The sequence below is a fragment of the Amblyomma maculatum genome, chromosome 6 (genome assembly GCF_055883805.1).
Source record: "Amblyomma maculatum isolate TAMU_Amacu chromosome 6, ASM5588380v1, whole genome shotgun sequence".
Classification (NCBI taxonomy): Eukaryota; Metazoa; Arthropoda; class Arachnida; order Ixodida; family Ixodidae; genus Amblyomma; species Amblyomma maculatum.
In genome coordinates this window covers 97525176-97549056 of record NC_139349.1, presented here as the reverse complement: position 1 = coordinate 97549056, position 23881 = coordinate 97525176, and the positions used below count along the sequence as shown (strand labels likewise).

Genomic DNA, 23881 nt, shown 5'->3' with positions numbered 1-23881 from the left:
GTAGGGTTTTAATGCAGTTGAACCGTGTAGGACGTGCGGAAGCTGTGGCGCACAGACGGAAGTTTATGGAGACCACGACGGACAATGCGCAGTGCTGGAGTGTAATGCAGGTTAACGCACAGGGAGATCGGCTGCGGAAGTAGCTACGAGGTACCGGGCTTGTTTCCTATGAGAAATTCCTGGGTCCGAGTCCGCTCAGCTCGGACGGCTTTAGAGCAAATGCTGCATGATTTCAGAGACTACCGAGAATGTCGCCTCGCTATGCACGCTCGGCCTTTAAGCCCGACCAAGGTCAAACCAAGCAAATGTCAGCCATGGTAGAGCCACCTCCTGGGAACAACTGAGGGGTTGGGGAGACAACTTCTGGGTCAGGGCTCTTCCCCCCTTACCGCCTATGGCGCGCCATTTGTTTGCTCTTAAGAAATTACTAACGGTTCTAACCATGTGACGTCCAGTTGTCTCCTTCGTATAGATATTGCAACGCAACAATCCTGCAGCTTTCCGGGTGGTGTCATACCACTTCTCTGCCTAATTAGCATGCATATGCTTGTCTAGTTACGCACGCGATAGTAATTTAAACCCACGTATGTGTCTCCGCGTGTATGTCCTAATTACCTCGCTACACCACGTTACCTAGCGCATCGCGTCTTTTTGAATCGACAATCGCTGCTCCAGCGAACCTCCGTCTGTAATCATATAGGCGGTCCTAAGTGTCTCGCAAGTTGTTTTTTTTTTTTTTTTTTTTCCCTGAGTTCGGCAGAGGCTCCAGACCAGATTCATGCTTGGTTTTTATCGTGTCAAGTAGTGCTCCTTCACAAAAAGAAAGCTCTACAAATGCAGCGTATTCTATAAATTACTGTTCGGTTGAAAGCCGACGCGACTCGGTCGTCACAGAAGGCTTCAATACGTGATGTCTGAATGCTAGACGCCAAAGTATGACTTGTGGGACAGCAGATTTGCAGAAATTGCTGCCAGTTCACGATTTCGCATGTCCATCAATTCATTTTGCTTTAATGGGCCAACGTAAAGCGTTTCAACTGTCAGGTGCTTGAAAAAAACGGCGACAGTGAACGTATGTATGTATATACAGAGGCAGTTCTGGAATAAACTTCAGGGCGGCTTGTCTGTAGCAGTCGAGTAAAGGCTACATACAGATTTGCATATTTTAGAAAAGCCGCTTGTGCAGATATCACATGGCCACTATAATCCACTAGCCTTCGACAAAGCACCGCGATTCCGCGCCACAGTGTCGAAATCTAAGACCAAGCGAAAGCGACGGTGCGCTGTTGCCAGACACGTTACTTTTTCCGCCGCTGAGAACTGCTTTAAACCCATATCTTTGAACTCCGTACCGCAGCAACGCCTCTGCTTCTTCATCATTGCTCGTTTCGTGCGAATATTCACGTAAGTATCCAATAATATGGAAACAATATTTAATTGGTATTCTATAAAGGTTTTAGCTATACTATTCGCATTCGATTCGCTATGAAATTGTCACAAATGGAAGCATGGCTAAAATTGAGGAAATTGGCTTCGGCAAGGAATGCAGCATGCTGAGCGGATAACTAAGGAACGCGAAACGTTACAGACCAACTAACAAGCAAATATTGCAGCGATAACGGACTAAATGTTGTTGATATAAGTCGGTTGCTCTTGCGAAAAGTAATCATGCATTGAAAAAGCTGCTGTCTGCACCAAACTTCAGTCGGCTTACTGACAATGCTGATGACGATGGTGAAGTGAAGACAATAGAAAATATAAACTTCTGTGTCTCGCAACGTGTGATACGCAAAAAGCAAAATTAACGGTACTTGTTTCGCACAGGTTAAGGGAGATAAATAGGACAGTAAGGTTATGTCATAATGTTAAAAGCAAGCGAACAACAGATGGCCATTGTATATCAATCACCAGCTCTCGGCGCAGGAGGACAAGCAGACAAATAACCCTACATGAGAGTGTATTTTTGTCATTTTCAGACATCAACGAAATCTTTTAAACGTCTTGAATCGTCGTAACAAATAACACAGACTTCTTGCTCGGATATTTAAGTCGTACGTGCTGACAAATGGCAGACGCCTTTTGCAGACGCTCCTGGTTATTTCCTGACAAAATGTTGTCGCCACAAATACCGGTCGACGCTCTGTCTGCAGATGTCCCACTTGGTCCGCAGATGCTCGCAAGGCAACTGACTTTCGAGCAAACCTTGCGAGGCTCGGCGCGTTTGGCACGAGAACAGCCTTTTTGTATGCTCTTTCTATTGTCCCTCTATGAAATACGGTAAATAAAACATCTCAGACCAAACTGGTTCGTCACAGCAAGAACCTTAAAATACTGCTGTCATTCAAACTGAATAAGAAAATACGAAACTTCTAACGCAAAAGAAGGATTCCGAGGTAGGCGTTGCGGTTGAAGAAAGGTGTGGAGTCCTATTGTGTTCCCCAGAAAGACAACAAGGCAGAAAAGAGCACCAATAACTATGGTAAGAGCTCTAGAAAATCAAAATGAATGACACTTTCCAGCAACAATTTTTCGGGCATGCCAAACCGCGAAACTTTTTTTTTTCTTGTTGGTCCCCTAAGAAAGCAAATTCCCCTTTAAATCCCGCTCGTATACGGGTTCGCATACTTTAATCGTTTCAGTCTTCTTCTTTTGCATCATTATCGGTGTATATGGCAAGTTTTCTACAGCCTTGTATGATAATACTTTCACATACGTACATCTTTTTGAGAACAATCAAACCTTCCTTCTCGAACGGACGCTCGTATCTTGGTCACCAGAACACAAAGGGCCCGCAAGACGTTGTTGTGCGTGTGTTTATGATAGCTAGAGAAAGAGTAAACGTATTTTCCAGTTTGTTGTAAATGCATTCGCAGTATGCAGCAAGGAATAAATTTACATAATGTCATGTGTTTTTGAATAGGAGAGATATTTTAAATACATGACGCGTGGCAATGTCAAATACCAGTTAAGAATATATTATCTGGCCTCAAATCGCTGTTAAGACAAAATCTAAGCTTGAGCCATAGCAGCGAGACATATCGCACTTACAGCATTTAAACCACCGGACACTATGAATGCATTACAGCAAGTTAATCGCGACGTCTGACACAGTATACAATAGATGGGTAATGTCGATGTTGTGAATGAAGACGGGGACCACTCGCTAGCTTTGATATCCTGCCGATTGAACTGTGAGTTTATCTTACTTAGTCCATGCTAGCCTGACATGGACCTTTCTTCTTCGGAAATACCTTCGCTGCTTGGATGTACAGAAACAGGGTTAAAAGACAACGCAAACATTTGAGTGGGATCTAGCGATCAAGGTTTATTTCCTTCAAGTGCAAAAAAAGAAGGAAACTACACGTGACCTTAGTTTGATATAAGCAACAGGGGGTAGGAGACAACACGGGAATGCACCGAACAGATAGCGAATTGGAAAATGACAAGACATGAAAACTAACCGATTGTTATGACGCTCGGCTGGTGAGTATGCGGAGTAACAACTCCCACCCTGCATGCAAGGACTGATACACGAGCGTTCTACAATACTCATGAAAAGCTCTCATCATTCTGGAGCATATACCAATCTCCCTTTGTATGAGAGCAAACGAAGAGGAACTAACGCATAGCTGCCCTCAGAGCCCGTAAAGTTCGGACGCCTCGATGACTTCTCGTTTTTCATGTATTTAGCCCTTGCTATGACTACAATATTTTCAAACGAGGACTGCACTTTTGTTTAAGACAGTGGTTGCCCGAATCTCCCGACTCCAGCAGAGAGCGACCGTTTTTTCTGTGCTCTAGCGGCCGCTTATTGTATCAGTGCCATGTTGTCTTTTTTGCAACGTTTTACATTTAACAAATTAAGTTCACGTATGGCTTCCTTCCTTCTTTACACTTGAATGAATGGAATAAACCACAGCTGGTAGATTGCGCTCAAACGTCTATGTCGTCTTTTCACCCTGTCTTTGCAAACCCAAGCAATGCACGTATTTCTCAAGACATGTTCCAACTAGTCCAATCCCAAGTACCTCTTGACCGTCATTTATCTCAGTGAACAGCTGTTTTTGCCTCTGTGCAAATATCATATAAGCCGAAGCCTCAACTGTACTGTCGGATTTCCACGTGACCGCTGAGTAATCAAAGTGGCGTGCTCAATTGCTTTGCACATTTTTGGCTACATTTAAAGGTTATTTTAAGAACACTTATCTGTTTTTGACTTCTGCAGTTGTAGCAGTTGACTCCAAGGCGTACTAAGTATTACTCTATGGATAAAGCTTTCTTATCGTTTTGTCGGCAATTTGTTTAAGAAAACGAAACGTAATGAAAGGTTTATGCACTCTGGAATGTACGGCAGTAAGTGATTGTGTTTTTTTTTTTTTACCACAATATTCTTCGCGTTTGAGCTGCTACTCCTTTTCATTCGCTTTGAACAAGTTGCGAATCTTACCGCTAGCAACATACTAGCAGGAAGTGGCATACGTATCGGCACAATGTACATTTTTAATCACAAAATGAAAGGTGGTGGCTTCGGATGAATAGTCCATCACTTGAATTGAGAATTCCATGCAGGTTTTGAGCTGACAAAGAAACCTCCTTTTAGCCGAACACCTGGGTATTCATTATTCATGCGCGGAGGAGAATAGCGTAGTAGGCAAGAAACATCTTGGGAATCCATGAGCAGCACAATTATACTTTCCATTCATTGATTCGGCTAGAAGCATATTCCAAATGCTGTGCATGAGTTGAAAGCAGCAGTGTGTCGAGATGAAACTGCAGCTATGCTGTTGGACTCATTGGTGACGTATGTTTTTGAGATAGAGTCTTGTTTCTGCTTGGGACGAGGGTGAACTTTGTGCAGCCCGAGCTGGAAAACAAACAGCGTAATATACAGCTTTAATCACCAAATTAGTGGGACGGAGTCGCTTGAATGGGGCATCAATGAGTTGGGGAATCCCGTGGAGGTTTTGGCTTAGAGAAACCTTCTTCTACTCAAACACCTGAGAATTCATTGTTCGTGCGTCGGTGAAAATAGCGCAGTACATAAGAATCAGCTTGAGAATTCATGAGCAGAACCACTGAACTTTCCGTTCATTGAGCAGTCTGCATCAAACGTTATGTATGGTCTCGAAAAAAGCAGTGCGTCGAGACGACGCAACTGCAACTCTTCTGTTCTGAGGGCAGATTGGTAAAGTATATGTTCGGGAGGTACGAGTCTTACCTGTTTTCACTGTACAGTCATATCACTGCGGATATAACCTAAAAAATAGACACCAAGCCTCTGTTCACATACAGGGTGATTTAGAGTGCTTATGACACAAAAGGTCCCACATTTACCGCCTTTCTAATGGCAAAAATATCCCTAATTGTTTACTTTGCATAAACGTAGAGTTAATCTGGTGTCGGTCAGGCAATACAGCGGAATGCTAGCCAAACTCTTGCCTCGGCGGTTCTGTATCTGCTCTAATAAACGTTTGGATTTCAAAGCGTAGCCTACGGGTAAAATCTCGTTTCACCAAAGACAAATTGAGCTCATGTTTTCAACAGTGTCTAAATAATTTCTTTCCTCGCCTGCAAATTTGTGCAGCCAAGTTATATCACTACTCTTGGGAGGATGTAGCCAGTCAGGCTTGTTAACAAATATTTGTCACGCCAAAGAATCGCTTAGCTTTAAGCTAGCCTTTAGACAGGTTCTATAAAACTCAATCGTCGGCACATTCAACTATTCAAAGTGTTCAGGTAAATATTCACACTCATTGTCAGTCCCGAAGAGAATATTTTATATTTCAAAATTATTGCTATGTGCCACTGTTTTCGCTCTCTTGATTTATTCTTTGCATAACGAAACGCCTTTGTGAAAATAGTTTGCTCTTGTGCCTTACACAGAGCCCTAGTTCATGTGGCGCAGCAGCGCACGTGTGCTCATCGCCATGCAGATGAATGCGGCACTTGAGGGCTTTATCCTCATTGTCGAGAAAACAATAATTAGCTGCCACTTCGAATTCAGGTATTTGCAGTGCAGTAATAGATGTCATGCGACATCACAGTTTCCGCCACGTTTGAGACCGAGAGCACGGTGACAGCCTCTTCTAATCCGCTTATCGCAGCCTGGCTCGACGTGCAGAGCACAAAGCTGTATATCTGGTAATCTATCATAGAGCCATTTACGTCGGTAGCAAGCTGTCTGTACAGCATGACGCTCGCAACCGTCGCTTCGAGCTTCTCAACGTTATGAATCGCACTTGCCGGCTTCATATGATTCGTTTCTTCAACGCACGACACGAGACAGAGTAGCGCCTCGGCTTAAAGCGAACACCATCTTTAATCGTGTCTTGTCACAAATTGTGCACAAACGCCCATGCGTCAGAACTCGCTGCATACCATATATGCCTGCTGCATTTTATTCAAAAGACTGCGCACAAGTACGATCAGCGCCGATACTAGCCGAAGTACGCCCACAGGCAGGCAACTGAAATCGTTTGTGCTTGTCTTCTGTTGCAGCTCTTGAGAACTGTTGATCTCCTCTGATATGTCTGTCTTGTTGTTGTTGTCGATCTTTAAAGGGATTCCATTTCGGGTGCATGACTTCTATCGATTTCATCGTTGTTGTTTTTCTTACATTTCTTTAACGTTTTCATCATTTTGATGCGCACGCGCTCTTGCTGTATAGAAGTAGGGGCGATGTACGACAAATCTTCATTTGCCAGTACTGCACATCTATGTCTCCATCCGCCTTCCCGTATTGTGTGCGTTTCATTACTTCAATAATGTCTCACCAACTATTCTACTGCTTTTATACCCCCTGTGTGAGAGTCTTTCTCGGTTGAATCGTGGGAGGCGCTTGAGGCAATGGCATTGCTGTCTTCGGCGTTCGGTGTTTCTCGCACAAGGGGCTTGCGAAATGGGGAGGGGAAGGCTAATATGCCGAGGTGAGCTGGGTCACAAAGGTCGTGTGAAATTGCGGGAAGGGCGTAGCTTTCCCCACAGTGGTCGTGTAATCCATATGGAGTCTGTCGTGAGGGTTGTCTTCGAGGAAGCTATAGCTCTAGAAATTGGTTTCTTTTTTTAATTTTAGCATATAATGCAATTCAGCCTAGCTATGCTGTGTCAGAGAGCAGTCTCAGCACGAAAAAAACAAAGAGCTTTCTGTTTACCTCATCAAAATTAGAGTTCACAATCTGATCCAAATCGAATACAGCTGGACCTCAGGGCAACAAAGTCAAAGGGGCCCTGCGATTTATTATTCGTTATAGTCGTTGCTGCGTTGTAGCGCTACTCGACCTTGAGTGCAGTTGTCGCAGGCGTGCAGGCTTTGATCCCACGTTTTAAAACGAATCCACAGCGGGCGACTGACGGTGTACGCGCACCATCCGAACATGTCAGCGCTTCCAACGCCCACAATGCCTTTCCCAGCCCGCATGTGCTTCCGAGCTATAGGCTAGGTGCTGTGAGCGAAAACTCACGGACACTGGTAGGTGGTAGTTGGCAGGCTGCATGGCCGGACGCTGGCTGGTCGGTGGTTTATGTGACGTCACGAGGCCACATGATTGACGAAGTGGTAGGCGCTGCCAAATCGGGCCTCGCCTGTGAGATGAGGACTGAACCCTATACGAGACCATTGAACCTCGATACACGCTGCTCTTAGGCTACATGGCACATCGGTCGTTTGGTGGACTGCCGGGTGGCCCTTCAAATAACTCGATAGCTTATGACTGCGTGCTAATGAATGTCTTGGAGATAATATATAAGCACAAATTAAGGGATTAGTGGTTAAGCTAGTAAGAAAATGCACGTAAAGCTAGAAGCAATATGACAGGGAACAAGGGAGCACGTGACCTCCACGCTTTCAGATGCACTGTCGCCAACAGATAATAAAAATCAGTAGTAAAGACGCATCCAAAGTACGCTGCGCCACCCATTCTCGTTCCCCCAATAGTTTCTGAGTGCTTGAGCCGATATGGGCCTCTGTAAAAGAGGGTGCGAGTGCAGATAAAGGCCAGTACCTGGTACCCGTGAGTACCTGCTTTATTTGGTTCATCTGCAATGCTAACCAGCACGTGGCCCACGATACTTTCCACATGAGAAGAATGTGTTATGGAGAATGTGTTCGGATTTTATTGACCCCTTCCAATATACGGAAATGATATTTCGTTCCATTTTACGCTTTGGCTTTTTTTGTTTCGCTGGAACATGTGAAATGAGCAAAATATCGAAACTTTTATGAACACAAAGCACAACGCCAACTTTTTTGTTACTATGAAATTTTGCTGCTAAATAAAAAAATAAGCGTCACATGGGACCAGACAAGCAGAACGCATTCGTAGGGACCCGTGCGCAACGAGGTGGTTGAAGAAGAGGGTAAGTGCCATTTGCCAACTCGAAACTATACAGCGGTGTTTGGCATACTGCTCTCTGGAAGGCAGTATTTTCTCTGAGGTCCTCCATACTTGCTTTGAACTATACTGCAGGCCTTCCTCACGTCTGTAAGATAATGATACTGCTTGAATGCTCTTGAGGAGCTGTTCTGTGGTTTGCAGTTTACTGCTCCGGTTTATGAATCCAAAATGTTATGACCGGGCACTTCCCTCTATTCTCATCATGTGTGCAAAACTGTTTCAAAGGTTGTCATTGCTAATTTGTGACTTTCGTTTGTCTTTCTGTGTTTCATGAAACCCTTCATGCGTCTTTTGCGCTTATACACTGGAATAATGAAGCCTTCTGCTAATTAGCCTGACACACTGTCCTGTTTGTGACCTTCATTTATGCATGATGTCAAACAACGTGCCAACCTCTTGGCTTCGCAGCGCTTCCAAGGCTTAAGTGGGGTGAGATCTGGTCCAGAAATATTTTCATTTCCCATGCTCTTCAGGTCATGTTCCTCTTCTACTCTCGACGTCACTTGCGTTATTCTGAACTGGTTATTAGCTCGACGGACTGTGCCACGTGACGAGATCACGTGACATAGCCGAGTTAGTGGGAGCTGTCAGCTCGAACTCTCTCAAAAAAGTATATATATATGTGTGTGTGTGTGTGTGTGTGTGTGTGTGTGTGTGTGTGTGTGTGTGTGTGTGTGTGTGTGTGTGTGTGTGTGTGTGTGCGTGTGCGTGTGCGTGTGCGTGTGCGTGTGTGTGTGTGTGTGTGTGTGTGCGTGTGCGTGTGCGTGTGCGTGTGCGTGTGCGTGTGTGTGTGTGTGTGTGTGTGTGTGTGTGTGTGTGTGCGTGTGCGTGTGCGTGTGCGTGTGCGTGTGCGTGTGTGTGTGTGTGTGTGTGTGTGTGTGTGTGTGTGTGTGTGTGTGTGTGTGTGTGTGTGTGTGTGTGTGTGTGTGTGTGTGTGTGTGTGTGTGTGTGTGTGTGTGTTTTAGATCGGCGTGTGAGATGGGCATCGAGCCTAGAGGACCCTTGAATCCGAAACCAAACACGCAGGCACGTGCGCGCGTATTGGTTAAGGCGAAGCTTTATGTCCATGTCAGGTGGTCTGTCATGTAATGTGGTAGCTTGAGAGTGCATGCTTATCAGCATGAATAACACGGGCATCAACTGAGGAATTTGTAATTGAGGATCCGCAAGGGAAGGTACCGACGGAACCCGTTAACACTACCGCGTCCCTCAAAGGTGAATCTTAAGTGTCCCCCTAAATGATATTTAGTTATGAGGCTATCTTTTCTTGGCAAAGAAGTCCTTTACGATTGTCGAGTCAAATGCAAATACGATGTATTTTATCATGTCTCAATCTATGCCTGTTTTGTTTCTTTCCATATAGCATTTAGCCTTTTCTCCGTGCAATCTTTGCGGTCTCTGATGCCTCCACTGAGATCACACCCGACAAGGACTGTCTTTCAGGCACGTTGTTTTTAATATTATTCCAAAACAATTTGTTCTCGCTGTTGCTTGTCCATTGTGAGGGACGTAGGTCATTACCATAATTATAACAACCCATCGGGTTTCGATTGAATCGCCGCTGTATAACTCTCCGATGTCTAACTTCATCCTTGTCATCATGTACTTCAACTGGGTGCTGTTCCATTCACGTGACCAAGATAATCCCAATTTCTCCTTGCTTCCTTGATTGGTACTGGTGTAGATGCGCCCTTTCCTAGCCTTCTCGCCTTGGCTATGTTTCATGTTTCTTGAGCACAGAGAATACCGATTTTTTTTTCTTTCATCATGTCAGCTATCTCTCATTAAGAAACACATCATACCGGGGAGTGAAAATAATCTCCGAATAGTTGACGTTGATTCAGTCAACCACAATCACAACGTATCTGTCCCCAAGCTTGCTTTCATCCTTGTCTCCTTTGCGCTTAATTTTCACACAAGCATCCACTTCAACTGCACTAGATAAGCACGACTGCCGCAACTGCAAACCGTCGGTGTCAAAGCGCGAAATATCACCCAGCCGTTAAATGTCGAGGAGATACACAGGGGAAAGACTGCCTACGTACTTAATGTCAGACTTACCCTATCTGGCCATTAACACGCTAACGAGACTGTGTCGCCCATCCTTTTGGCGTGCAAAGCCCGTGGTTTTATACCGGATCGGTGAACATGCTGCAGTTTCTTGTGGACCTACGAGAAACCTCCTTTCCCAGGAAGGATTTTCCTCCTCTTCAACGAATTCGCCTGTATAATATCCTTAAATTCTGTTTCACAACCATTTGCTGCCTTCCATGCATTTATCCTTTGTTCCACAAGTATGAACAGAACACCTGCAACCGGCAGACATCATGGGAAAACGAGCTAAAAGCACAACGCACAGACGAGGACACAGAACTGTGCGAGCGCAGTAGGATTGCGCTCTTCGTGCTTTATGTGTTCTTCTCTTGTGTGTTGTCTCTATTGCGGTCATCCTGTATTATGTGTCCTTCTCTTATGTGTGCTGTGCTTTGTAATGTATTTTCCAATGGCTTCTGCAGACGATCACCAACTAGCCAGAAAGCAATCCATGTTAAAACATATAACCTTTTTTTTTTTTTTTTCAAGTTAACTACGATAACAATAAAAGGAAACGTGAGCCTGGACATCGCAGTTCATTGACGAAATACTTGTATCGTTCACGTCTAAGAGTATCCAGTATCAACAGCATGTACCAGAATGAAAATTAAACGTTTCTTTCTACCCAGTCGGAAATAAGCGTCTAAGCTAATTACAGAAATATTGAAGGCATGGGCGCAAGTTCCCGACACAAAAACAAAATTATTACAGCTTGGCAATTTCAAATTTGCTGTCTTCATCATTTTAATTAACGATTTCGTGTCCCGTTGAGAAGTCTGTGCATGCAGTAAGAAAAGTTCCTTGCAGAGCATGAAAAAGTATAAAGCACTGACGCAGAGCTATAAAGCCGGCGTCTGCTATCTGTTTAGTGATGAACAAGCGGCCAACCGCCAGTGTTTAGAAACAGCTTGCCGAGACTTCCCCGTCCTTTTTAATTAGACAACCCACTTCCCGCTGCTGCCGATGCCTTCGCGGCGGCGCGCAACAGTCGCACCAAGTGTCAGACGCGATTTACGTGTCGATTTGTCTTCCGTTGTCGATGGCTTGTCAGGATGAAAAATGGCGACAGCGGCAGTAGCATGAAATATATGGCCTCCGATCATTACCAAAGGCCGTTCGGAGGTCGCCCCACAGAGCTGGGAGTCGTAAAAACGCCCGAGAGAGGCAGCCGATTCCGCCACTTCCGTACCCAGGGCGACTGTAAAGCCACTCCGACCTGGAGCTCAGAGCTCCCTATGCCGCGCGACCGGTTTCTCCCCAGCGCACACCGCCTGTGCGCCGGTCGGTACCTAGGCGGGGAGAGGCGCGGAAAGAAAAGCGCCACGCCGGCGATGTGGCAATCGCTCGGCGCTGCTCGTCCTTCGCTGTCGGGGCGTCGCTGGGCACTTGGGGGCGCCTCGGCGGAGCAGCCGGCGGCAGCAGGGCGCGTCACGTGATCGCGTGCGTTCCGCTGGTTATCGGGTGGCGAGTCAGTTGCGTGTAGTCAAGTCAGCTGTGCGGGTTATGCCAGTCATGGTGCGGCAAGAGCTGAACTTGATCATCGCGCACAGCCCGGACGGTGGCAAGGGCAGCGTGAACGGCGCTGGAAAGCCAGGCAGCGGCGGCGCCGCTGCTGGTTCTGCAGGCTCGGCACCCGCGGCGGCGGCTCCGACGACGGCGGCAGCCACCGCTCCGGCCGCTCCGGCGGCCAAGACGCCTTCGGGCCGCACGCCCAACTGCGCGCGCTGCAAGAACCACAACAAGACAGTGCTGCTTCGTGGACACAAGCGCTACTGCCCGTACGTGGACTGCGTCTGCGACCGGTGCACGCTGATCGCCAAACGACAGGTGGTCATGGCCAAGCAGGTGGCACTCCGTCGGGCACAGGCGCTCGACGAGGCCATGGGCCGCACGGTCATCGAGGAAGTGGACCCCGAGGAGCTCAAACTGGCCGCCGAGAGCGGGAGCATGCCACCCGGTAACCACCACTCTCCGCATCTCACCCGCGCTCTTGACAGCGTCGCGGCATCCTAGGGAATTCCCGAACGGGCCGCCTTCGCCCATCCGAGCACGTGTCGGTTGACAGGCGGGCGTACCTTGCGCTCGCGTCGGCGATCTTAGAGACCAATTGACTGAAGTGTTCGAAAACTTGCGTTTCGCCGGGCTATTATACCTCACCATTTTTGCGCCCTTTTTTTTCACCCCCATCCTTGCCTCGTCGAAGCGCGCAGCGATCAACTTGTTGCGTTTCGATTGATTACTGCTGTTGCGAGGCGCAGGTAGTCGTTAACTTGTAACTTGATCAAGGTCTCGGAACAGCCAGCGTTGCGACAGGCCGCCCTCGCGTTAAAATAGCCGGGAGCGCAGCAGTTGCGCTCACGACGAAGATTTCCCTCTCTCTTAGGTTGCATATGTCCACTTGTGCGTAAAGGTAGCGGTACGAGCTCGTTATTCGGTGATGTCCCAGCGCTTGTCCGCGCTCTGTGCTTTTACTGTCACTCTAGCAGCATTGCAACTTGCAAGTAGCTAGTCTTTCGAAAGGTTAAAATTTCTTGAACGCTTTCGTCATCCACGTGCAAATGTTAATTGGCAATGTAGCGATCTCAGCATATCGTCCCCAGCGGTGTAGATGTTCTCGAAGTCTTACATGCGGCGTCTGACTGCGAGAGCTCGTCGCATTTTAGCATATTTGTTCATGGTGTTTAATGCCGTCATTTTTATTTTTCGCATCCATAAAATGCTACGTTGAGGATTTTGTAAATGTAACAAATACAAGATCACTATGGGCGACGGCCTAATGCTATTTGAAGTCGCGAAAGCACAATTTTTATCAGGTGCGTCAGTCGATGCGGCCTTAATATCTTACGCGTAGACACGTCTGTACAAAACTGCATATATACAAACGGCATTGACTGATCACCTTTCGCTTTGTATACGTTGCGACTATTTTTTGAAATCGATAATACGCGAGTCTCGAAATAAAATGAGATGTCGAATCTTCAAGCAAAACTACTGACAATCCGTGACAGCATAAATCGGCTTTATTCTCCTTACTCGCATCTCAAGTAGCATGATTTATCAATAGTCGCTTGAGTATACTTGGGAAGTGGAGGCACTCATTCATATGTTAGACATAGTCGCATCCTCTGTACGCAACCGCTAGCATCGAATTAGTACAGTACCGCGCTTAATGTCCTGTTATCTTTTCCTACTAAATCTGCATGCTATATGGTGTCGTGTCGTGTACAAGCAATTGAATTCTCCATATTAGACTTATATTTGTTGAAAGAAATTGTAATAGCTGCAGTTTCTGCGTTCGTTAAAAAATACCGTGTCTTTTGAGTGAAAAGCTGTAAAGAGTCACTATACTGCATTTCACTCAGATGACACTTCTTCAGGTTTACAGTGTCAGCATAACTGGAAAGGAAAGAGATGTTTTTACGTACTCCTATTGTTTCTGAGGCTCAAAGTGTCCTGCCAATGGATATGTTTTTCTTACATTTAGCAGTGATATTTCTTATACGGAAGGAACTGTGTATACTAATCGTTGCGTCCCGCCGCCATTACGTTACAGCGCTGCAAGCGAGTTCCGTGGTTTTCCACAGCGCCTCAAAAGGAATCAGCGAAAAAAAAAAAAAATGCGACACATACTCGTGCCTGTATGAGAGAACGGTTGCCTTACGTATATATCTATCTTGCATGTTTATGCAATGCCGTAAACACGCTTCCATTTTTGTTAGTCCTCTATTAACTGGCTGTTTAGAGGTATGCACATACACAGTCGGCCGCTCTTAGCGTGAACATGCGAGCGCGTGGCTGCTCACTTCTGAGCTCCAGTGCGTCTGACCCGGCCGCGCATAGTAGCGAAGTTGGCGGCCATGCGCAGCACCGTTCAACTCCCGGTTCCTTGGTATCTATAACACTTTGATCCGATATGCGGCAGTGCAACGTGCTGAGGCACTAAAATGGTTCCTGCTTTTATTCTTATCTAAGATGGAGACGCGACATTGTTTCCACATGCCGCTGCTCACGTTCTGAGCGGACACAGGTGAACGCGTACTGCACCGCAAACGTATAAGTGTTTCAGAGCGTGCTCGCATTTATGCTGAGGTCCCCGTCGGCCAGCAAAAAGAAGCAGCACAGGCAAGCAACTAGCTTCTAATGTATGCGCTTCGGAAGTACGAGAAAAGGGGAGGTTGATGCAACAGAGTGAAGGGAACAATGGCACACATTAACTCTCTCGCAAGGTCCAAAGCCACCGACGTACTTACGTGAGTCAAGTTGCAGAGGAGGCACTTGCGGGAAGCTGCGAGACGACACATTGCGTTGCCGTACAATGGCCGGATCACTCAAAGCGCGCGTAGCGGGCTAGCTGTTCTTGACGCCATTTTTCATCCCAAATTAAATTGACACGTCGCCGTGGCGCGCGTAACGATAGAGGCGCATCTGGTAGTCACAAGCTAAAGTCGCAAGCCATTTGCTAGCGCCACCTGCATGCAGGCGCCATGTTACGTGAAGGCAGTGAAAATGTGTGTTGGCTTGTGAAACTCGTCCGCGCTGGTCTTCGAATCGGGATGGGTTCTAACCTGTGTTCTTTCCGATGCGCAATAGTGTGCAACAGACTTGCTGTTTGTTGCCAATAATAGCTGGGCGGGCGATAACAGTGAAGTTGCGGCGAGGCAATGCAGCCATTGCTTGACTGCAAAATAGCTTGTCTTTTTATTCTTCCCAGAGTTGCTTAAATCTACCTAACGAAGGAAGAGGGCGGATTCTCAGCGACACCTTGAAGGAGTTGCTCATATGAGCTGTTATACAGGCGGGTATAACTCAAGAATGCAGCAGCGTATACGTCACTCACAGGCCCTCTAGCCACTGCAGTTGAGCGCTTAATTCTGGTGACGTCGCAGATGAACCACTTGCGTGACATTGCAGGTGACTGGCAGGAGTCTAGACCAGAAAGGATTAGCTGTGACGTCAGAGTAATTTGTAGACGCCAGTGGCTGGCGCGCCTATATTTGAGGGGTACGTATTAGCCGCTGCCTTTTTGAGTTATATCCAACTACAGGCACTGTACCTCAAAAAAAAAAAAAAAGAAGCTCCGTGGTCTCTGGCCTCAACGCGCTTCCGTTGGCACTCGCACGTACACTCCTTGCGTTTACACTGAAGTAGTGAACTCATGTGAACTAAAATAGTTACCTTGCGGGCGATTCGAGCACAGCACGGGCTTGCATTCATTTTTTATCAAGTGCAGGCGTGCTTACATGCGCGCGGTGGCGAGGCCCCTTATAACGAAAGCCGGGTTAGTATCTTGGTGGTACTGCTAACTTTGACATGAAGAACGGAAAGCGGCCGATGTGACAAAAAAAGCGCGCATCCGATATATATATATATATATATAAGCGTCTTTATAATTTAGAACCTGAGTGCTTTTCTCGTGCTTGAATGTGGAGTTCACGGAGCAAAAATTTGTGGTAAGTAGAAGGTAGGGAGACGGCATTAATCCTTCGCAGCAGAAAACGAACAAGGCGGTGGGGAAATCTCACTCTCCAAGCCAACGGGAAGTCAGTGCACCTTGTCGGAACGTTGGCCGGTGGTTTGAGAATTCCCGCCGTGGTAGTTTCTAACCGTGTTGTAGACTTCACATAAAAAGTGCAGCATACGGTGTAGCTAGATTTTGGCAAACAAATCTAATGAACTCAGTTGCACAGCACACGATAAGAGGCACTAGTGGCCCCTTCCCCCGTCTCAAGAGCGTATCGCCAGCCTGGAAAATACGGGCGACTCCTAAGCTCCGCATCAGCGTATATACGACGCAGCGCTGTTAGTGGGTTCCTTTAAGCGGCCTGAGGTCCTCTGCGTATCACTTCGTAGAGATGGACAATTTTCTTTTATCTTTTATATTTTTGCTTTAACACAGTACGCACACGGCATCCCTCTAACAAAATCCAGACTGGACTCAGGAATAACGTGTATGACTTCAACCGGAGTATCACGCGTTCCGTTTCCAACTAATCGCCCCACTTTCTTTTTCAACCTAATTTTATTTTACCTCCTTACATGTCCTAATGGCATTTGAGTCGTGCTGCGAGCTCATAATCACAATTTAACTAATTTCTTTATTACTTTCAATAAACATGTGACGTCATGGCACTCTAAACCAATCCGGATTATGTTGGCACGCCAAAGAACGTCAGTTTTTCGGCTGAGCGGGGACCCTCTACGGTACCGCGTTAAAATTGTACAGCAGTTTTTCTTTCCAGACACTGCGCGTGCAGCCTTCTAGCTGCAATTCGAGCCTGCATCTCTGACTAAGCCCTCTGAATGCACAGCTGTTTTCTCCGGCGTAGCCAAGACAACGCTGCTCATAGACTGTGCGGCTTGTGACACTTTGTTAAAGCGAGCACCGAACAATCGCCTCTAAGGTTCTCGGGGGTAGACAAAGAGAAAACAAAGTTGCCTCTTCTTCTTTTCTCGGGCGAATTCTTTTTGCTACTGCAGATCACATTCAGAGATGAGACGGAAGAATGCGCACTAGGTTGTAAATGTGGCCGCATATGCTAGCCGTATATTGGCGGCGAACAGCAAGCAGCTGCTTTCGCTTGGCGAGTGGGGGGAAAAAGCCCATTTAGTGCTCGCCTATAGAATATAACGGCAATCTTTTCTCAGACGCTATAGCGTCTGGCATATGATCGGAAGTGCAGACAGGCTTCTTGTCGCCGGTTTTCAATAGCTGCGATTGGCGACGCTCAAATTACCTCTTCTTTGCCATTCTTAAATTTTTTATTTTTTCTTTGCTCGCGTAACATGTGTGTGTGTATGCGTTGTACAACAAATATGCTTTTATGTTTCTGTTTGTTTTTGTTGTTGTTTTTTTTGTTTTTTTGTTTTTTTTTTGTTTTGTTTTTTGTTACACATATCAGTTTTCACTGCCGCTGCGATTGGCTTCGATCCGGTCGTTCTGATCTGGCGCAATTTTAATGTTGCTGCACTTGGTAGCTTCATTTTTTCCGCGACGTTTTGTTTCTACCGATAATACGTTAGGTATTACACCTTGCAGGCCGGATCACTCATTGAGTATACTTACAAACAGCCGACGCCCAAATCCGCATCGAGCTCTAGTCAGATATGCCCTGTTATGACTAATCGTCGATGGACGTAATAGTGACCTTATAACTTTGGTCGGTATGGCACTGGAGAAGAAAATATAAACGTCAGTAAACTGTAGCTGCCTTTATCCGCAGCCTGCCAATGCTTGGCGTTAAGAAAATAAAGAACTGAGAAATTTTCTCCTACGTTTAAGTTCGTAGCCTTGTCCGCAATGAAAACACAAAAATTGCGGGGAATGTTGAGACCGTATATATGATTTCGCACATATAGTTACGGCCCTATATCAGTGCGTTTACGTATATAATTGGAACCCGCCTAATTTGACCAAGTAGTTATAAACGAATCCGTTGTCATGTGAATACAAAATAAATAGTTACGCATGGTAAAAAGGCACGTTTCATTCTTGGCATTTTTATCATCTTACAGTGTAAATAAAATAGCTCTTTTACTGAGAAATGCGCGCGCTTCTCTGTGAATTAGCTACCGATCGCCTGTCTTTAAGCCCCAAAAAGAAAACACAGCGAAGAAAGGAAAGAGAATGCTCCAAATGCAATCACGGCAGTATAGGACGTAGATGGCCGATTTGGCTCGTATGTAGCGCTCCTTCCCATGTGTATTAGCGTTCGACCGTGTCGCTCCTGCTCTCTCAAATGTCCGTTCGTGGTCCGGAGCTGCAAAGGGTCCTTGTAAATTGAAATCAACCTGCACGTTAACCATGCGCAAGGAAACAGTGCCGTTTCATGTAGCTTCTCAGCGAGCTGTGCTTGACACCTGCAGCTCGTTTCTTAGATTGGCATTTGCATTGCATCGTCTTCCATTTCGTTAAGAGACAACATACCCTTAAAGCAAGGAGACTAATGGTGACATATGCACGTTGGTGTCGGGCGGAAATAAATGTCAAGAGAAGACATTTGGCGCCGCCCAGACGGGCTTATTACCATTTGATACATCACTCTTGCTGTATACAAGCCAGAAAAAATGAAGGCTTCGTTTATTAACTAAGCACAGTTAACGTTAACTGTCGCGACGCATCCCGAGCGTCTCGCATTTCGGTGTCTAGGTGAAGATTGTAGACAGGTTCTGCTCGAATGCATTACTCTCATAACTGGAGATGATATTTGGACGACGCTTTGCTTGACATTCTGTGATTTCGCGAGAGCGTTTCTCGACGCGCTCTATGAATGACGCTACAATTTTTCAAAGGCAAAGACGTTTTGAAATTTGTCATCTCCATCTGGAGAACCGAAAATCAATCTGACTCATTCGCTTTCCCTGCAGCTTCCGTTTTCTATTTCTTTTGTTTCCCTTTTCTTTTTTCTTTTTTTTTTTTCGCACAACTTTGGCGCAAATGTCTCAACAGTCCGTGAGTAACTCTGCGGTTAGAGTATACCAGACCGCGCGATTTGTCAATCAGCCCACCGATTTGCTTGCTGTGTGATTTGCGTGATTTGCCTGAAGACGGTTGGCCGGGTGTAGCGGACAACGCATACGCAAGCTTGAGCGCTCCTGCTTGGATTGGTCCTGCACTTCTTATTTTTGTTCTCGCCTTCTCCCGGACGCAACAGACAGAAGGTGGGCGCCCAGCAGCGCATTCCGTTTGAATAATGTATGAGAACTCCCTTACGTCCTTGTCCGAACTTCTAGCAAATATCTGCTACATTTTAATTTCTACATTTTGCTATTATGCATTACTTCCCTTCTGTTTCCGTTTTTGTAGCCCTCTCACGACAAGTGGATCGCAGAAAAAAATAACTCCCTCGCGATTTTTCAGTTTGAGTGACATTGTTTTGATTCTGTGTGCATTCCCAGGGGAGGCTTTCTCAGTAATGAATGCGTCTCGAATATATAGGGTTATGAAGGGCATGCATCCGAACCGCAAGGCCGGAAGCCCTTTTTTATTTATTTGCTTTATTCGCGTTGGGTTGCAAACATCGCTGTGCTGGCAGTGTTGATGTATTGGCTGTGCTCGCTTGGTCGCCCCAGTGTAGCGGTACTTGTGCACACGCTCTACCATACATCAAAGCACTTTCTTTTTTTTTTCTTTTTTTTTTTCTTTCACGCTTTCTCTTTCCTCTTCTTTCACTGAACCGGCCGTTCCTTCCTATGCTCACATTCGTGCCGCGACGGTCCCGACTGACTGACCTAAGCTATTCTATTACTGAAAGTGTAGAAGTACGTTGCACTCGTTGCTGTTTGCGATAACCAGAACTCATAGCTTTGTATAAACGAATTGCCTTTTCCCTGCTACAGCTTTTGATTGGTGGTCTCCACACTGCAGAAAACTATTGCTATAAGCCTTCAAAATCACAGAAATTGCTTGATATCCTAACTTCTTGAAAGGGGGTGGTCAAGTTCTCTGTACAGTTTGCCTGATATTTCCTATCCAGGGAGAAAGAACCTTTCTCTCGCAACTATTCAACGTTGGCTCAAATAATAATAATAATAATAATAATAATAATAATAATAATAATAATAATAATAATAATAATAATAATAATAATAATAATAATAGCTGCTTCCTGTTCTTTTGCAAGAGGCAGAATGCTGCGGTGGCTTAGTGGTTAGAGAGTTCGGCCATGCTGAGCTGAAGGACGAAAGTCCAAGGTGTTATAAAAAAAAGTGGTGTAAATACAAATAAAAGTGTGTCAGATGGTATAAATGAATTCGGAGCCCACCACGACATTCTTTCTCATACCAATGTGTCAATCCCGGGCGTAAATCCCCACAGTTCACAGCTGCAAAGGCTTATTTAAACGGTTAGATTTTCTAGTCTTAATATTTTTTTCCCCCATTTTTATGCATTGGTTCTTTTGGGGTTTAGTTTGCGGGCGACCCGATTATTGTGGCCGACCAGCATAGGTAAAGAAATGTCCATGGGTTTATATTCAGATGCCAAAACACACAAAAAAAAATGAAAAAATACCTCGAAGCAACCGAAATACAGTTTCCTGTAAGATGATTTCGGGCAACTTTTGTATTTGCTGCCCACTGCGAAGCACTAATTCGAATTTTCTTGTTATTTCATGTGAACATCAGCGCTGTAGCGGCCAAGTGAGCTGATTAGTTATATGGGCCACTTGCTTCATTAACAAAGGAAACGACGGCTGTTTTTTAGGCTTTCGTTCTTGTGTAGCTTGCACAACTACAGAGTAAGAAAATCGCACAACAGCCTGACAAAGCAAGCCTCGATCCTCTGGCTACTTGGCTTGTTTCAACAGAGCCACAGCGGCCTCCGAATTAGCGAACCACTCATTACTGGCTAACTCCGCGTATTAATGGGCTTTATAGGTATATTGAACGGGATATCGACGTTCTTTATTAGAAACGTTACTGAAGCGTCTTTTGGCCGACAACCGCTCGTCTTCGTTTGGCGGCCATCCTATCCAGGACATGAGGCCGGAGATTTCTTGGGCTGCCTCACCTGCGAATACGAAAGAAGGAAATATTTCAGAGCTTGGAAAAAAAAAAATATTAAATGGCAAAACAAAATAGGCGCTTAGTAATCCTGCTAAAAGAATACATTGCGTGCAAGTCATCAAGTTTTGGTCCGACGCTAGCCACGTATTCAAACAAAACTTTAGCCTATTATGCAAGTAGTTCGGTTGTAAAAACTTCGCTTGTTAGACATTCCTTATTTAAAGCGTGCGGCGAGAAGTGAAAACTGCATTATTGAAAGGGAAAGTGCCGGAGAATCGTATACATCGATAATGTTAACGTTCATAGCAAGAAGAAAAAAAAAAAAAAACAAGAGCGCGCGATGATTCGGCTATATTTTAATGGCGCAAGCGGGTCTTCATTGGCCACGTGTCGTCTTCGCTCGAGATGGGGATCATAAACCCGTCTTCCCTCAACATGCTTACCCCTGCTAAACCGATCGCAAGCGCCAGATAAGAGGAGAGCTTGTACTCAGTCGGGAAACCTGTATAAGCGGTGCGATGCTTAATAGCTCCATCCCTACACTCGAAGCTCACTCCGAAGCCTTCCACTGCAGCACCTCTTACACTGTGCTTCATTTATCAACCCCCCCCCCCCCCCCCCTCCTTCACCATTCACTGAAGACGCGGTTCAGGTGAATACTCTTGGTACATCTTTCACATAAAAACAGAAATCTTTTTCTAAAGAACTCTAGAACCTCCCCTCCCCCCCCCCCCCCACCCCTTTATTTTTTTCTAGAAACAAGTGTCATTTCGCTTTAACACAATGGCGTTAAATGCTCCTATCTGGAGAAAATCTGGCTTTGTCAGCGCTGTGCGCAAGAAAAAAAAAAAAAAAGAAAGTCACGGTCAGGGCTTTAGCATGTGGTAGCTGGCAGGTGATATATAGCCGGGCGCTAATTGGTTGGCGGGTCGAGTGACGTCACGAGGCCACATGACATAGCAGGTGCTGCCAACCCAAGTAGAGCACCTCCCCGGGTTTGGACTCTGGAGGGTGAAATGCGAACCGAAACACACACTACATAGGCCACTTGGGCGTGCTGTCACGGCTTGGTTAAAGCGGAGCTTTATATCTATATTGCCGGTCTTCTACGTAATGTGGCAGCGAACGAATATAGGCTAATGAGCATATTTGGAAAAAAGAGGCAAAAGTTATTGAATTAGTGACTGGCAGGGTGGATGTACGCGAACGCAAGGGAGGCGCAGATGCGAGCCATTTACGCTTTTGTGGCATATATACTTCAAGGACGGAACCTAAATGTGTGCAATCTTCATTTCTTGTTGCTGTGATTGTCTTTTTTTTCTTGGTACCACAAATTATCTACAAAAAATCACTACCAAAGACGCGCTGCTGCTCTCCTTTCTCTGCAGCATTATCGTGAACCTCACTAACGCGCTGTTCAAATACCCCTCCGCTGAAGCAGAGCGGCTTGACCAAGTGCGCGTACACTATCTGCTTTTTACCCAGTAGAATACAGTATCTCGTGGCAGTACGAAAGCTACCATGGTAGACAAGCATTAAGTGCCCACAAACGGTCTAGCCGAATGACAGCTCGCAGGTCAACCTCTCTTCAGCCCGCATTCAGCGGGCAGATTTTTTATTTCTTTTTCTATACGATGTGGCATCTGGTACATGGCTAGGAGAGCGCGTGCGTGACGTATAGAAAGAGCTACTATAGCTTTTCCTCTTTTAACCCCGCGTATAGTTAGGGCGCGTCGGGGCCTGTGTTGCCCAAGCGGCGGATCAATCACGTTGACCTTGCGCAACGCACGCACCGGTTGGCGTTGCATTGTACTCAGAGATTGTTTTTCGGTTGCGAGGGCCTTATTATACAAAAAAAAATTATTATGCTCGCACTGCGGTGCTCCGTCCGAGACCTGTCACACCGTTTTATCAATTTAGCCATAACTGCTAGACTGCTACCTGTTAATTCTGTTTGACTTTTCTTTTCTTTTTTTTTTTTTTTGCGCGGAATAAAGGAAAAATCTTTTTTTTTTTTTTTCCTTCCTCGTTTTAGGGGATAACTATAAGTGGGAGAGCAAAGAAAGGAAAGAATTAGAAGGGCTGTCATGGAAGGATACAAACTACAACACTAGATGAGTGTCATGCATTGTTATGACAATAAAATGCAAAACAGTAGGACATGACGGAAATCATCAGGGGGAGTACTATTCTTGGGAAGAATTGGCTCAATGATAAAAAGTGGACTATATATACCCGACATTATTCCAGATACGTTGCTCGATATTTTCCTGACACTAGAAGACAGCGACTGTATTTGAAGCTATTAGCGTACGTGTTGTGTAAATTAGGGCTCAGGTGAGAACCGAGTTAAACCCTCTCTATATTATAAGATCACCTAATCACGGGTTCCACAAGTCTTTCCACCATAAACACTACATACCGCATTGCCCATGTATTCGCGTAAACGGATATTTTTATGTTCTCGTATATTTTTTTTTCTTCGGGTGTTTTTAAACCGGAGCGCTCTACCGAATAATTAACCGTTTTTACCGACCAATCAGCGAAGCGTGGTGGTGTAAGTTCCTTCGCCATTGCACTCTTATCTGCCAGTGTGCAATTATGTTTTTGTTGTATTCCTTCCCTTTGGTCTTGTGTATTGCATATTGTTGTAGTGGTATCTTTTGTGAGGGTATATTATGCCCACTATTTTCAAATGAAAAAAAAAAAAAAAACGCGATTTAGACAAAATCATGCATTTTTTTTGTTGTTGTTGTTTAAAGAACGATTAGGCGCGTTAATTAAGCTGATTATAAGCTTTATAATGGCGAAGATGCAGGTTATACCACCATATTAAATGTTCGCCTCCCGTGGTTTAAGGCGATATTAAGTTCCAGTAATAATAACCACAG

At 45.5% G+C, this 23881-nt stretch overlaps 1 protein-coding gene and 1 long non-coding RNA gene across 5 annotated transcripts in view; one reads left to right on the top strand and one right to left on the bottom strand.

Moving 5' to 3' along the window:
- LOC146186362 (uncharacterized) overlaps positions 1-23881 on the top strand; it is a 265514-nt gene that overhangs the window by 199980 nt on the left and 41653 nt on the right. The window contains exon 1 of one of the 3 annotated variants that reach the window (XM_084607137.1): positions 11889-12444. The exons of the other annotated variants lie outside the window; for them this stretch is intronic. Coding sequence (XP_084463263.1) covers positions 11991-12444 — 454 coding nt within the window. The 5' untranslated portion in view covers positions 11889-11990. Of the gene's footprint in view, positions 1-11888; positions 12445-23881 lie in introns of those variants that run through there. 3 annotated transcript variants of the gene reach the window in all.
- The window catches only part of LOC146186360 (uncharacterized), a 238079-nt gene continuing 235062 nt past the window's right edge, over positions 20865-23881 (bottom strand). For both annotated transcript variants that reach the window (XR_014708101.1, XR_014708102.1), the window contains one exon: positions 20865-20994. This is a non-coding gene — a long non-coding RNA (uncharacterized LOC146186360). The remainder of the gene's footprint in view (positions 20995-23881) is intronic.